The 13,101-nt window shown below is 37.2% G+C and overlaps 1 protein-coding gene across 5 annotated transcripts in view; it reads right to left on the reverse strand.

Moving 5' to 3' along the window:
* The window catches only part of INPP4B (inositol polyphosphate-4-phosphatase type II B), a 291,680-nt gene that overhangs the window by 77,085 nt on the left and 201,494 nt on the right, over nt 1-13,101 (reverse strand). For all 5 annotated transcript variants that reach the window (XM_066549472.1, XM_066549473.1, XM_066549476.1 and 2 more), the window contains 3 exons: nt 12,482-12,612; nt 9,462-9,566; nt 5,007-5,115 (listed from right to left, as the gene is read on the reverse strand). In XM_066549472.1, the coding sequence (XP_066405569.1) occupies nt 5,007-5,115; nt 9,462-9,566; nt 12,482-12,612 (345 nt within the window). The remainder of the gene's footprint in view (nt 1-5,006; nt 5,116-9,461; nt 9,567-12,481; nt 12,613-13,101) is intronic.

Consider the following 13,101-nt stretch of genomic DNA (forward strand, 5'->3'; position numbering starts at 1 on the left):
GACTGGCTTAGTTTTCCAACAATGAACATTTGACCTCCAATTTTTCACAGCCAAACCCACAGACATTAGCATCAAGAATATAGTTAAAGCATAGACAGCAAGTACATCTACCCCTAGATAACTTCAATTTTATGTACCTTATTGAAGATACCAATTCAGTGGCTTACTTATGGATCATATGTATCCTGCCTAAAGAGGGAACTTATGATCAAAAATAAATTGCTGCATAGAAAACTCTGGATAATTCATGATCTCAGGAAATAAAACTAAACCAGATGATCAAAGCTGAGGTTATGCAAACAGGCTTGAAAGAAACTAGAAGTTTGAATTTCTTTGGGTTTTTTTTTTATTTCCTTACGATTCCCTTGCCACCTTGGAAATTCTAATGTTGAATATGAGGAAAATAGAATGATGCTGTTAGTTCTATCTATGATGACCAGATGTCCACAAATCCTTATGTACAGTGTGCTGTATGCACACTTCCTGCTGCTTCTCTATTTTTCTTCATTCCTACCTCAATGAAGTCCAATCTCTTTTCCTCACACACAGGTATACATGCAAAAAATAGGGTAAAGTGAGCAAAGAATAACATGAAAATTGTTAGGCATGGCAGGTGTTTCCTTTGAGAAGAAAGATTACAATTAAGTCAAACATAGATCTTTACTATTTCAGTATCTCTGGGACTTTCTGTGAAATGGTACCATTTCTGATTCCTCAGAGAATGGAAATGGGTTGAAGGCTACAAAATTCAGGCAATAGGAACACAGAATATTGCAACATTAATAAAATATCTGGTCACCAAACAGCTACCTTACTGAAGGAGCACACCTCATATCTTTACGAAAAATCTAGGCCTCAAACAGAAATAGTCCTTTTAGACTGTTCAAACCCAAATTAAATTAATTAAATTAGTATAGCTTTGGGGGAAAAAAACCTAACAGAAAATGTTTTTCAGTAATGTTCCAGTTTAAACATTTTGCAAACTTAAAGCAGGATCATTTCCAAACAGCTTGCTAGAAATTATGTACAAATCCACAGTGAATCACAGCACCTAATGCAGCTTGTATGCACCTCTTTTTCTTGAATGTTAGAGTAGGGGGCATTAAAAATTTGCAATCATAAGTCTATGTACTTTGGTTAAAACAGAGATGATTGAATTAGATTTTAAATAAGGAAAAAAGGTCCTTTGTGTATCTTGAAAGTAATTTATGAACACTTCAAGCAGTGAGGCACTATATGGGTATAACTTAGAGAATGTCTGATTTAAATGTTTCTGCACAGCTAAACTCTAAAAACAAAAATTTGTTGTGCCGTCTAGACTGATGAGAAGAGAAGCCCTTCCATTTGCCAGAAGAAGAAATAATCTATACTATCAAGCCAAAGAGACTGTATCAGAACAACTGCCTGACTTTTTCTTTTATACAGATATAGGAAAAGAATGAATTAAAATAACATACCAATACAGAATAATGAAAAATATTCTAAAATAAATGTATATCATACACAAATAATTAATATTCTGCAATTAATTGTCATACTTTATTCATCCTACTTATTTTAATGTAAATGCTATCATGCCTAAACAAAAATTTAAAAAAGTGTCAATTGTTCTTACTCATGTTATGAAATTCACTACTTGTTACTAAAGGGATGGACATACTAGAGCCATGCCTCATAGACTTGACTGATGTTTGTAGTGGAAGGGCCTTTGATTTGTCTCTTTGGTACAGATGAAGAATAGGATGCAATAGAATGGGCTTCAGATCACATAGCAGAAAATACTATATTTTTCACCTAAAAGAAAAGCCTTTCTTGCTCTTATTTCAGACCCGCTTTTTTTTTTTTTAATGTGCCTTTTAAAAAAATTGGACACGACATTCCTGATGGTAATAAATGAGAGAAGAATTGCAAAAACACTGCATTTTTGTAAATATTATTATACAGGGCTTTCCCTTTGTGTCTGCACAAAGATTCATATTCTGTGCAAAAGAAAACATGCCAAAACTATCTTCAGATACACATTTTCCACATTCTTCTGTTTGATAAACTTTCACAAAACATATGTCTCAGTCTTCTTTTTGTCTTGCAACTGCAAATGCTACCATATAACTGTTTCTCTTTGTCTGTTAATTCCACAAGTCTAAGACTGAGCAAGAAATACATTGCAATATGCTGACACTGTTGAATATTTTGATAAACTGCTCTGATAATCAGACTGAAGGTCAAAAACATGCAAGGCAATTCTGTCACATCTTGACAGCTACTAGGATTGGCTGAGAACTAATCTCTTCCCACATCTTATGCTAGGTCTTCAGCTCAGATAGCCATCAGAGAAAATGGCTGCTGAATCTGCATTTTTTTCTGTTCGTTCTACATTCTGACTGACATCGCAAGGTGTCACTTCTCCCCTTCAACAAAATCTTCAGAAAGTCTGGCCCCATCGTAAAACAGGAAATTTAAATTGCAAAAGGTGCCCCTGGGGACACAATGTGTCCTCAAAACACCTTCATGCAGCGAAATAAACAGGTGCATGCGAAGTAACACTGTTGTCACCAGAGTGAAATAAATTTGTCCATTATAAGATTGAGAATGCTCCTTTCATGTATTTATTTAAAGCAGACCCCCTCCTGAATATTCATTAGGTGAGATTGTATTGAGAGCTTGCTTACTCCTGTCTTTCAAGTCACACAAGTTCTTGAAGTTGAAAAACCAAAACATGGGAGTTTTCTCTGAGCTGCTCTCAAAGATAGCAGCAAAGATGAATTTTGGAGGCTTCCTACTTTCTGCTTTGTGGAAGCTCATACACAAGTGACCATTTCCCCAGTGATTGGCAAGTGATTAGATGAAAACTGCAGTGCACTGTTTTCAGTGCTCAAACTTCAGTTTCCTAGACTCACTCAGGCTCATTTTTTAGGAAGAGCCTGACAGGACAGTAGCATAGCTACCCTAGGTATATCATCCTGAAGACAGACTTTTGCTTTTCCCTGAGAGCCCAGCAACACAAAGGAAACTGTCGGAGTAAACTTCTTGTACCCCATCCTTAAAAACTGCCAAAACACAGGTGTTTCCGAGGAATGCAGGAAAATCTAAGCAGCAGAGGAAATGTAAAGTGATGTGCAAGCTCTTGACATGGCCTGAAATGCCTTGACAGAACCTGTACAAAGCTCTCACCCATCATCTCCTCCCCCCTATTACCAGCAAGTAAGAAACATGGGCAATGTCTAGTGATGCCTATGAGATATTGCAATGTGTGTTCTTCCAGGAAGACATTCTCTTCCCTAGAAAGCATTTTCTCTTTTCTCCAACAAAGAGAAATCACAGAGAAGAATTTGTCTCACAGCTATCCTCCATTTTGGGAAGCTGCACTCTGCCAGCATGGATATGCTGCAGGACTGAGCTAGTAAGAAATGGTTCATTTTCTGAAAGCTGAGCACTGTGAGAACTGTAATGGTACTTTATATCATATGACTTTAAAGGATTATGTCATATTATTTATATCTTGCGGCTTCAGTTATAAATTATTATGATAAAAACCCACAAACCACTATTGCAACTATATTAATCAGATCGTAAAGGAGCAGATACTTGAAGAAATGTCTTCAGACATTTTCTTCAGCAGAAAACATGTACTTTGTAGGCCTTCATGTGATGGGGATAAGGCTGCCCATACCAGTTTGCTGACAGCAGAATATTAACACAGAGTTTATTGATGCGTCTTATGTGATCAACATGATGTACACGTTTTGTTGGCAGGTTTCAGCATCAGAGGTGGTCAGGGAAATGAAAGATTTTTGAAGATTTAATGGGGTTTTTATACTGCATACTGCAAGCAAGACCCCCTCAATAATAGAGCTTTCAAAGCAACTAGATCTGCTGGGTTTTGTTGGATGTTAATATTAATGCAAACTCCAACCTAGAAGTCAACAGCAGATTTGAATAATTTTCCTTTTATTCTTTATGATATTTTGTCCATGAAACTTTTTTGAGCATTGACTATAATGGAATTAATTTTCTCTGGACTGTCATGATAATTTACATCAGAGCACTTCCTCCCTGCTTTCCCTTTGGAATACTGTAACACCACAGAGTTAGCACCGTCAGTTGAAGCACTGAGCTGTCACAACTACAGGTGCTGCCAGCGACAGCTGTGCCTGCTTGGAAACCTGAACAGCCATAGCAACAAACACAAATACATCCAATTCTTAGGAAAAGATGTAACTAACACTTCTGTGCATGTTCAACAGTGAACAAAGCATTTGAGTTCCACAATAAATAGAAACCTTTAGTTCTGATTAGTCTTATTTTGGCTTTCTGAAGAATAAGAGTAGTTTGTTTTTTCACAGTGTACTAAAAACACTGTTATCTTAGCATACACCCAGGTCTGTCAGAAATAAAGCTGCTACCTTAAGTTAGTTTCTGTATTTAAAAATTGTTTACAGGTACATTCCTCTTAGCACAAGAACTGCCAAAGAGATACCTCATTCTGAACAGCAGGTTTGCAAGTACTGATATACCTCCAGCTTACTAAAATACAAGGAAAAAAATCATAATTTTGAATCATTAAGGTTGCAAAAGACCTCCAAGATCATCGAGTCCAACCTTTGACAGAACAACCACCATATTGACTAAACCACAGCACCGAGTGCCAAGTCCTGTCTTTTCTTGAGCACTTCCAGGGATGATGACTCCACCACTTCTCTGGCAAGTTCCAATGCACAAAAACCCTTTTCATGAAGAAATCCTCCCAACCTGAACATCCTCCAGCACAGCTTGAGGTAATTTCCTGTGTTTAGCCAAATTAGTCTTAACACTAAAAGTAGAGCGTGCTTCAATTTTCATCAAAGCAGGGGAAAAAAATGAAATATTTTCTGAATGCAGTGTTCAATCCTACTAGATTTTCATCTTCTATTCATTCAGCAGGATAAACTGTTTTGTTATCCAGTGAGCTTATGGCATTTTAATGCAACCTTAATGGTATTTTCCCAGCTACTGGAAAGAATACTTACTTTCGTCTTTCAGCCTCAAATTTACTCAGCAGTTTCCGGAGACCACCATTCTTAAATCCTTGGAAATGTGCTGCTGGGGCTCCCACAGTGATAACATCATACAGAGCATCTGGAATGGGAATAGAGGAACACAGACATTCCAGTGTTTCTATCCCTAAATCATGGCAACACTATGACATCTATTCCACAAAAAGTAAGGATAAGTCTATATAATTTCCAGGGAATAATTGATAATCCATGTCCCAAGAAGGCCTAAGAGCTAATCAATCTTTCTATATAGCCACCTGCACACTTTAAAGCGTTCATTTGATTTATGGCTATATCTAAATTATGTGCCACTGAGTAGAACAATATTCCAGCTCTGCAGTTTACAAAGCTGACAAGTAAATTGGCCCATTGTGTATTTCATTTTATTGCCCCTTTCATTATTTAACTTGTACTCATGTTGAGCACAGATTCAAGCATTTTAGAGTCAAAAGAGACCATTATGATGGAACAGTCTGACTGAATAACAGAGACTACAGAATTACAGCTAATAATTCCTGCATCAAGCCTGTCTCTTGGTTGAGTGAAGGCATCTCTTTGTTTAGGCATCTAATCTTGATTACAAGATTTCAAGTGACAACGAATTCGCTGCATTCCCAGAGAAGTCAATTAGGCTAGTAAAAATCCCTATTCCTTTTCTAGTTTGAATTACATCTAGTTTGGATGCAATGTTACTGTACTTTCAGATATAATGGTGTTTAATGCTAAATTGGTGAGCCCTGCTCTATGACAAACACTTTTTTATATGTTTATAAACACAGAGAAAGTCAGTTGTTCTCAGCTGAGAAGCTACCAGAATAGGAAATAAATCACACTAATGAAACGCTTGCTGAGAAAACAATCTGTTGTCTCTTTCTGTACATACCTGATGCCTTAAGACATAGGGGATGAATTCTTTGTGTGGATATATGCTTACAGAACTGGAGGTGAAACATCATTTTTCAAAGAGCTTGTGATTGATTGTCAGTGCAGAGATGAAGATTTAATTACATCCCATACCACACTATTTTTTCTAAGTTTAAATTTCCATTTACAGTAAGTACCTGTTTTGTACCTGAACTTACTGGAGGTATAAAAATGCAGTTCAGAATGCCTCATCCTTAAAACGTATTTCCAAAGGAAACATTACAGGATGTTTTTTGAGCACTGTTTTATTCCTCAAAGAAGTTTCCCATGTAAATTAAAATCTAGACGTCTCCTAAAATAGAATTTGCATTCTGATGATAAATATCCCCAGAAGCATGAGCACTGTACAAATGATTCACAGTTAATGAACTATGCTTTACTTCCTGAGCTGAACCTCAGAACATATTTGCTCAAATTGATTTGAGCTCTAATGAGTTGGTGACTCTTCAATATCCACTTAAAAGGAGAAGTGACATAATTTCATTCGCCTAAGGTGAGCTTCAAGATTCTTAAATAGCCCATTCTTTTCGGTCTCTATACAGATTATCCATAATACATATTCTTCAGCTATTAGGACTCCACTGATACTTGACAATAAGGAGTTCTGTTGCTTAAAACAGCAGTGGCTTGAAATCAAGATAAGAGACAAACTCATCAGGGCTCTGAAAATGTTTTGAGATATCTCATGAAAGAACAGAAAAACATTTAAAAGACTAAATGTTTTTGACCCTGTGTATAGTTACTTTGGGAGGCGGGGGGATTTATCCAGAAGGGAGCCTTTATTCAGCCTGTGGTCTCTGCTCAGCATGGTCGAGGAGCAGCTGTCTGAGACAGAAACACACCCAGCACAGCTGAGTACCTGCCTCACACCACCTACATGGAGAGTAAGGATGGCAAAGGATGAGGAGCAAACATCCACGCCTGGTGATGGGCACGGGGCAGTCTCACTCCCATTTTGCAGAGCACAGTGCAGCAGAGTGCTGCATGGCTTGGGAGGAATGCCTTGTGATGTGCTCTACTCACACATCAGTGGAGCTCCTTGTGAAGGACATGCAGTGTCAGCATCAGTGCACTGCTGCAGGAGTGCTCCAGTAACTCATAACCATCAAGCAAGAGCAGGCTACTGCTGACACCCCTCTGCAGTGAAGACAGCTTAAAACGCAGCAGAGCACCACAGGAGTTGTATCTTGTCAAGAACAGCTCAATCCCAATTTTGAGTCAACCTGCCTTCCTCCACAGGAGGCAGCCAGTGTCTTACACTGGCCAGATGCAAAAGCAAAATCACTTCAGTTCACCAAATCTATTTAAAAAAAGCACATATTGTAAACAGGAACAAAAGCAACGCTATGTCAATATATAGATTTAAGCTGTCTAGTATGATGAACAGAGCACAATGTGGGGTTTATCAAATGGATAAAGATACCATTGACCCATAGGAAAACAGTATTTTTCCTCAAAGCTATTTCTACTGAAAGCTTAAGCACACTTCTTCTTCCATTTCAGTACTCAATAACAACCCAAACAAAAGTTCAGGAAAAGTAAACCTATTATTATACATGTCAAACACAAAAAAACCCACATAGCAATGTGTATATACAATAGATGGGATTAAAACCCATCTTGCATTCCCAAAATTAAGGTATCTGATAGTGTAAGGGTTAATGACACCTCTGTGGATCATTAGCTTGTTTAAATGCCACCTCCATGAATTTTTATTCTCCCCCTTCCAATGTCATTCTCCTGGTTATATTCCAGGTGTCCTTTGATATATGCCAAGCAAAGCATGAGCTGAGAAAGACCAACTTAATATCGAAGTGCTGCCTATTCCAGATTGATTAGCAATTGCCAGAAACTTTTTAGACTGTATCTATCTAGTACAAGACCCAGGGAACATTAGTTAAGTAATAGAGGCAGAGTTTTATAATTTGAAGATCCAAATTTGGAAGACAACTAGAACAATTCTAACATTTATCTCTTCCTGTACCCTTTTTTGATTATCGATTAACCACGTACGCCAAGCAAAATGGTTTTGGAGAAGAAGGGAGAAAATGCATAAAAAAGCAAAACAAAATTCCAGTACTGTAAAAGTTGTGGGTGCTTAAGTAAGTCACAGATTTCATTCCTCTTTTCTTTTTATTTAGCAAATAGACATACAGTGTCCTGTTCACAAAGAGGGTTTTTTGAAAAGACAATGTTAAGCTTCTGGCCACCATTACAAACCTAAAAATCCTTTTGAGTTAATTAATTAACCTGAAAACATTAAATTAAAATCTGTGTTATCACATTATGTCACTATAAATCCCCATCTTGTTGAAGTATTTGGAGGCACAGTTTTTTAGTAAAAGAAATAACAAAATATTGAACCAACCAGTATCTAACAGATAATTGGAAGCCCCTGTGTCCCAACTTAGAAGGGGATGTACACTCACACAGTATAAAACAGGAATTTTACCACTGTTTGTACTTACTGTTTTACAATCTTAGATGCAGAGTGTATTAATAAGGCAAAAACCTTAACAGAATGTAATTTCGGTGTTTGTAGTTACAGCAAATTTAACAGATCTCAATTTATCAACAAATTATTCACTGTGCCATGATTTGGTCATATATATGTATCAGTATAATCTCTGATCTGTAAAGGAAGCTGCTAAAATCATTTGCAAGTGGCAACAACAGAATTCTGTGTTAAAAAGAACCACAGATCATGTTACAGAAAGTGATCCCCCTTTCCAGGCGATGTTGGAAGTTTGCAGTGTTTTCACTCAGCACTGAGCAAAGACTTACACGGGGTAGGTGGGCATGACAGAGCAGCACTGCATAAGCTGATTTAGAACCAAGCAGTGCTGGGCTCATTACAACTTCCTAAGAAATAGGCCAAATTAGGTTTAGAAGTAATACTGTTCTTTATGGAACCATTTAACTCCCATCACTTGGGCTGGTGAGCTCATGCCAGCAATCTCTGGGAGGAAAAGGACTGCATTGTGCTCTGCCACTATCTCTGGTGGCACACTGGCAGGGATGGGGTTGGGGGGGAGAAGAAAAACCACCTTAAAAAAAGAGCATTAAGTCTGGCTTTTACAGCATTATGGATCACAATGAAAAATTAAGTGGGTGCCTGAGAAGGACATGACTCTTACTGAGCATTGTGCAGCGTGTCACCACGAATCATGACAGTTCTGCACTGCTACAACAGAGTATTTTTAACCATGCATAGGTTACCAATACATTTCAGTGAGCGTATATTCTGCATTTACTTATTTGCTTGAAGTGTCATAGGAACAAAAAGAGCACATCCCTGGAATCCATTTTTAGAAAGGAACTTAGAAGAAATTTAGTTAACCAGCCCTTAGTTTTCCAAGATGTGCAGTAAATGTCCACAACTTGTGGCATCAGAAGATGAGGCAGGGAAATTCCTTGTAGAGCTTTGACATTGGATGTGATTTCTAAATTTCAGTGAAACTGTATTTCAAAGCATACTTAGTCATACTTGGGGAATTTCTTTACCTTTCAATCGAGGACTATGCACATGCATTCTTTGCAGATGAAGATTTATTGGGATGAATTCTAGTGTTTTTTCTCCTTTGTTACAGCTTGATTTAAAGGAAGAACCTGAAAAACAAAAGTTTAAGGAATCATTGTCTTAAGCACCCAGATGTTTTTGTATTCCTTTTCAAGTGAGACGATACTTGCATGTGAGGAGTCGTCTTTAATTTACCTTCAATGGGTAATTATATATTACAAGATGAAATGTTCACTAACTGAGTCTCAGCATGTTTCCATACTGGAAGCAACAAACCAGCATTTAATTCACAGAGCAATCTAACTTTTCTATTCTAGGAGATAGATGCTTTTCCCTGCTGTCTGAAATCAGTCTGTAGTCTGCTGGAGACAATGTAGCAGTTAATGTGCATTGTGTTTATTCTGGGCTAAATCTGCAAGGTTACAGAGCTATGATGGCACTGCATTTTTCCAAGTAAGATTATTTTCCTCAAAGAAAAGTATTATATTGAATAGGCTATGTGTTCTTCCTAGAAAGGTCAAATAAAGAAACACCAACTATCTTAAGGAAAGCTATGTATTTGTTCACAGGAGGTATGATGCCTTGGAAAAACAACAAAAAAATATTAATATGGCTGCATATTTCCAAAACATTAGATTTTGAGTAGTTTTTTGGTAGTGTAAAGGAATATAATTAAAGTTTGACAGTATGAAAATATAATTTACCTGAAGACATTTAATACAGAATCTGTATAAAATAAAAGGGTGCAGATTAGGAAAGAGAGGTGGCCTTGTCTTCTAACACAGGCAGCCCAACCTAAGCCACTTTTTCAACATCCTGTCATTTTGCCAACTATTAATTATTAGAACTAAAATTCCTCTCATTCAGATAGAATTTTTAAATAAGCTTTGCCAAGGTTCAGCCTTTTTTTGAAGCAAACACATAAAAAGATAAAGAAAATATTTTAAATTGTTTTTTGCTTGCCCAGTCAAGACTTGCTAGTGTTTATCTGCTCAAACTTAGCCATAGGACTAAGCACTGAGCCTCCCAATAGAAACCACTCTGCCAGAGGGCACCAGTGATGCTCCAGACCAGCCAAGCTTGCTTAGGCTGCTCCCAAAGTTTAGGAACCAAATCTGTGCTTTAGATCTACCTGAAATTACTGGGGTTTTTGTTTCCTAACCCTTATATCTTCCTGGTATGTTTCCTTACAATAAAATGCTTTACATTCTCTAAAATTCTCCCATTACTGAGGATAAAAGTGTTTGCCAAAACAACTGAATCTGAAATAGTTTTAACTTTCTTAAACATCCATTTTCAATAAATATGCTGGTAAACCAAAATTGCCGTCTAACACGAATGTGGCTATCTCATACTTCCACAGCAATCTCTCAATTTCAAAAAGAAATTAAGCGATCTCCTAACAGCCTTCTCCACTAAATTCCCAAATAGTTTGGTTGAGTTGAAGTGGGTATCACCCAAAAAGCCCAACATGAGATTGTGTTGGGGAAGCATGAGCATATTTTGGAGAAATTTTATTTGCAGGTGCTATCTGCCCTTCTGAACAATTCAACACAAACTCGGGCAATATTCTAAGATGAAGAAAGACACCTGCACTGGCTAAACTGAAAAGCAAAATGGTTTTTTGCATGCCTTGAAATATGTAGACCTGAAAAGTCTGAATTAAAATTGTGCTCATGTCCCTAATCTTAGCAATTTCTACTTCATAAGTACTTGAATTTCAAGTAGCTACAATGTGCTGCCAACATAACCATTTTTTCAACTACAGTATTAAATCAAATCTATGTCTGGCTCGCTTTTCTAATCAAAGAATACAATCTTGTATTAGGTTGCTTTGTTTTCTGATTAATGTCCCTTTCTCTTTTACATGTGCTGATTCGCTCCTCCTGGACAACCTCAGTTTCCCAGGACCACATTATCTGTCTCAAGACCCAATTAAGATGGGTCCTTTAACATTATAAACCCTTTAGAAAGTCACTTTGCACAATACAGGTCTTGCAGGGTTTATATCTAATAGATTATATTGTCTATTTTTTAAAATCTCAAAATGTCCTTTCAATATTTTCCTGCATGTTATAATTATTACATTGGATCTGTCATTATCTGAATTTATTGGCTTGTTTATGACACTTTATGGAGTGCTTTCAAGATTAATTAGCCAAAGACTGAAAATACATGTAGATATTATTTAAAACAGAATCACAGGAAGTGTCATACTTGGTTAGACAGTAGATGCCAAAATTAGAACTGGGATATTCTGATGATAGCAAACAATCATAAATACAAGAAATGTCACTTCTGTCCACAAAATGGAAATAATTATACAACATTTAGTGCAACACAAGAGCTTTTTTTCCCCCAACAAATATTTAAGCAGTTGACTAACTGCTTTCAAAAAGCTTACTTTCAGTTAGGGACTGTTTTTTTCATACACTTAAATCAGATTTCTCTTTTTCTGTGACCAAGCATCTCTGCATCCAGCTCTGGGCTCCCAGGACAGGAGGGACATGGACTTGTTGGAGTGAGTCCAGAGGAGGTCACAGAGATGCTTACTGGAATAGCTCAACTTGGAAAAGAGATTTCAGGCTGATGTAACTGCAACCTTTCAGTACATGGAGGGAGCTTACAACAAAGCTGGAGCGGGACTATTTGCAAGATCATGTGATGACAGGACAAGGGGATTCAAACCTACAGTGGGGAGATTTGGATTAGACATTAGGAAGAAATTCTTTAATGTGGAGGGAGGTGAGACACTGGAACAGGTTGCCCAGAGTAGCTGTGGATGCCCCCTTGCTGGAAGTATTCAAGGCCAGGCTGGATGGGAGTTTGAGTAACCTGGTCCAGGAGGGTTAGAACTTGATAATCTTTAAGGTCCCTTCCAATCCAAACCATCCTTTGATTCTAAGATTTTTATGTATTTTATTCCCAGTGAATATACCAGTATTTTATAGGCTAACAATCTAGTAAGCTCTGAAATATTCCAGATAAAATCACAGATTCCTACCTGTATGCTTCCCAAGCTCTGCAAGAGTGTCCTGGTACATGCTCAACATCTGATCACAGTGAGCAATTACACTTTTGCGCATGTTGTCCCAGTGAGGAGCAAGTTCTCCCAGGTCTTTAAGCTCCTGATTCCTGTACCAAAAAGCAAAAAGAGAAGGCACTAATTAGCTCATTAATCTACTAAGACTCATCCAAATTATTCTAAAACAAGTTTGCTACAAAACATCAGAAAGATTTCCTAACTGAAATAAAATCCGTTTTCAGAATGCTTGTAAGATCTGCTTTTCGTCTCTGTTTTACAAGTACACAATAAATTATGTCAGTAGATAATGCAGTAACTTTTGTGTTCAAAACTCATCTGGTATAAATGCAGTAACCTTCAAAATGAAATCCTATTTCTCTCATGAAGGAAAGAAGGCTTCCAGGCTCCAGAGAGCTGTGCTCAGAGCAAGTAACTTTTTGTGAAGAAATATTAAACACCATTGGAAAGAATATGAAGTTTCTTTTTCCTGCAAAAATTCAGTATAGTTGTTTTGATGCACTACTCTTGGTATACTTTCATAAACACTTCATAAACATATTTCTAGCAGTGTTCCTACAAATTCAGTTTAATCAAGACAT

Source organism: Molothrus aeneus, chromosome 4 (assembly GCF_037042795.1).
Source record: "Molothrus aeneus isolate 106 chromosome 4, BPBGC_Maene_1.0, whole genome shotgun sequence".
NCBI classification, from domain to species: Eukaryota; Metazoa; Chordata; class Aves; order Passeriformes; family Icteridae; genus Molothrus; species Molothrus aeneus.